The sequence below is a fragment of the Cystoisospora suis genome (assembly GCF_002600585.1).
Source record: "Cystoisospora suis strain Wien I chromosome Unknown contig_2658, whole genome shotgun sequence".
In the NCBI taxonomy this organism is placed as follows: Eukaryota; Apicomplexa; class Conoidasida; order Eucoccidiorida; family Sarcocystidae; genus Cystoisospora; species Cystoisospora suis.
In genome coordinates this window covers 3,039-5,697 of record NW_027155456.1, presented here as the reverse complement: position 1 = coordinate 5,697, position 2,659 = coordinate 3,039, and the positions used below count along the sequence as shown (strand labels likewise).

General features: G+C 43.3%; 1 protein-coding gene across 1 annotated transcript in view; it reads right to left on the bottom strand.

Annotated features, from left to right (window-relative positions):
* Positions 1 to 5: 5 nt before the first annotated feature.
* Positions 6 to 2,659, bottom strand: part of CSUI_005483 (uncharacterized protein) — a 4,478-nt gene continuing 1,824 nt past the window's right edge. Inside the window, exons 3-4 of the mRNA XM_068065659.1 lie at positions 1,915 to 2,473; positions 6 to 1,107 (exon numbers count right to left, since the gene is read on the bottom strand). Coding sequence (XP_067922362.1) covers positions 365 to 1,107; positions 1,915 to 2,473 — 1,302 coding nt within the window. The 3' untranslated portion in view covers positions 6 to 364. The remainder of the gene's footprint in view (positions 1,108 to 1,914; positions 2,474 to 2,659) is intronic.

Below are 2,659 nucleotides of genomic sequence, written 5' to 3'. Positions count from 1 at the left end.
CATTTACTCGCAGAAAACGGAACTGGTATCAAGGAACGAGTAGAATAGGGAGAATAGGTTGTGCTGTGTTAAAATTGAAGATTGTCTTGACAAATCTACGAAGTGAAAGACATTTACTCGCAGAAAACGGAACCAAACTTAAAACATTTTCAAAACAACGACTCCTCATACTGATCTTTTCACACCACTTCTCGGGGAGAAACCAAATATCTTTTAAACTCTCTTCGCTTCCATACTGCGGTGTCGCTGTATTAACGGACTATCTCTCTCAGTTGAAGATATCTAGAACGATATGTGACTCCTTTTCTTACGATCCTTTACCAGTCTACTTTGCCTTCATCTTTTGACCTGAAAGACATCTTTCTCATCCGTTTCTCTTTTCTCCTTTATTGTGATTCTTTCTTTCTCCTCTCCAATTGACCACTCGGATTTTTCCTTTTTTAAAGAAGAGCTTTGGCATGTGTTCTTCATACTCTTTCACAAACTCTGTTTCTCCGCTTAACTCACTGACATGCTTCGAATCATCATTCTTTTTCAGATGATCATTCATTCGACCGCGGGATTCTCTTTTCGTCCTCTTTTTTAGTTCAACCCCATCTCCTTCACTTCCGTTATCTATCTGCTCAAAGCAATCTCTCATTGTTTCATCATGCTCTGAAAAGAGATCGACGTCGTCATCTACACTTGTACCTCGGTATGGTGTCTCTTCTCTTTCCGATCCATGAACATTCCGTGACCTTTCTTCACGTTCTTGTCTTTTCCTTAACAAGCGGGCCGCTTTTCTACGATCTCTCCCTGTAGTTGGCATCATCATTCTACTACTCTTATCATATCTTAGTCTTCTCTCTTCGTCCGTTAAGGATGAAAACGACGTGTCGTCTGGAGCTAGAGATGCCCCAGGGTTATTATTCCATAGTGTCGGGAGTGACGAGACGCAGTTTGGAATGTGATAGGCTGAATCCTCCCGAGAAAGAACACGATCATCGAACGGTAAGACTTCAAGAGGAGGCTGTGCCCCATTCCCCCCGCCTAGTTTGAGCTGTTCTCTTCTCACATTGTGAAGAAGACTTTCGTCCGAAAAAAACTGCGCTGTCAGACCGCGTCCCTCTGAAGCATTTCATAGGACATTCATTCAGAGAAAAAGACGAAGAGAGAAAGAAAAAGAACGATGAAAAAGAAGATAAAACACGAGCCCCAGACATCAGATACCTTCCTCAGAAGTGTTCCCATCTTTATTTTCAAGAGGTCTTCTCGAAAAACCTGGTGTTCCTAGTACTGCTGATAGTCCGAGTGCACTAATAAGACTTCCACCTCTACCCGAACTGACGCGGATTTGCCTCGTAAGCAATACTTTCATCATGCATGCTTGATCACGGTGACAACAGACCAAACTCTCTTTCTCTCTCTCTCTATACGAGTGAGAGTAACTTGAGAAGACAAGTCTTCAGTATCGCCTACCCATTCATACATCAAATGACAATGGTAGGCCACCGGGCTACACACGACACACAAATAAAGACCGCTCAAGATACTAGAGAGCAGGTGAAATGAGAAAAAACTCTCTAAATCTCGGAGAAGACCAGATTCCTAACAAAGAAAAAGATGATGAAAAGTTAAAGAAGATAACAATACCCACAAGTTACCTTATAAGGAACTCCATAAGAAATGATTCGTCCATACATATAAGACTACGTAGATCAGCACTGTCCAGACATCGGACTCGACAACCGTTCTAGGAATAGCCCTAATCATCTTGAGATCTGGAGTCGCCTCAGCCGTAGTCTTCTTAGTCGTGAGGAAGATCCCTACTCACGTTCTTCATGATTAACGAAAGAAAGAAGTGCAGGAAGAGATAAGAAACCATCAGTCCACTTGCTATGTTTACGTAGATGTTGAGAAATCCACCTCACTTACCAAGGGATCTAGTGAAGAGAGGGTGTGTCTTCAAACTCTCCGTAGCAGCCGCAGCGGCTGAAGCGTAGGCTCCTGGATGAGACGCTGCCCGAGGATCTGCTACCACTGCAGCTAGTGACGCTAGTTCAAGATCTGATGTGTGAGGAGGAGACAAGACTTCTTCTTCTACTTCATCGGTATCTCTAAGGTTTTCTTCTCTTTTTGAAGATCTCTTCTTATTAAGAGACCTTCTGCAGTTTCTATTAGAGGATTCAGGGGAAAGAAGGGAAGATGGCTGAAATTGTGAAGAAGAAGCCGGAGAGATGAGATGAGAAGAGTAATCATCAGGATGTCTACCCTCTGAGTTGGTATCTGCAGCTAGCTGTCGGTGTCTAGACACCTCAGCAGCTAGCGGTAGGGCGGAGGGAGAAGATAAAGAGGAGTCATCGTGACGGACAGAGTTAAGACGTTCTTGGAGTAAAACAAATTGCGCAGGGAGAGGTAAAAGAGGATCGACAGCGCTGCCTGTCCAGAGAGCTCCGAGGTCATGAAGAGAGAAGAGATGATTCTCTGGTACACCCTGTATATACACCACACAAAACTAAACAAGAAACCCACTTCACACGAGGAAAGAAGATAATGGACCTATCTGCCAGTGAGGATAGCTTCTAATAAAAGAAAGGACTGAGCGAAAAGACTCTGACAAAAAGGTTACTTTCACATGCAAGAGCTAATACCGAACACTATCGATCTTTAATCTATCTAT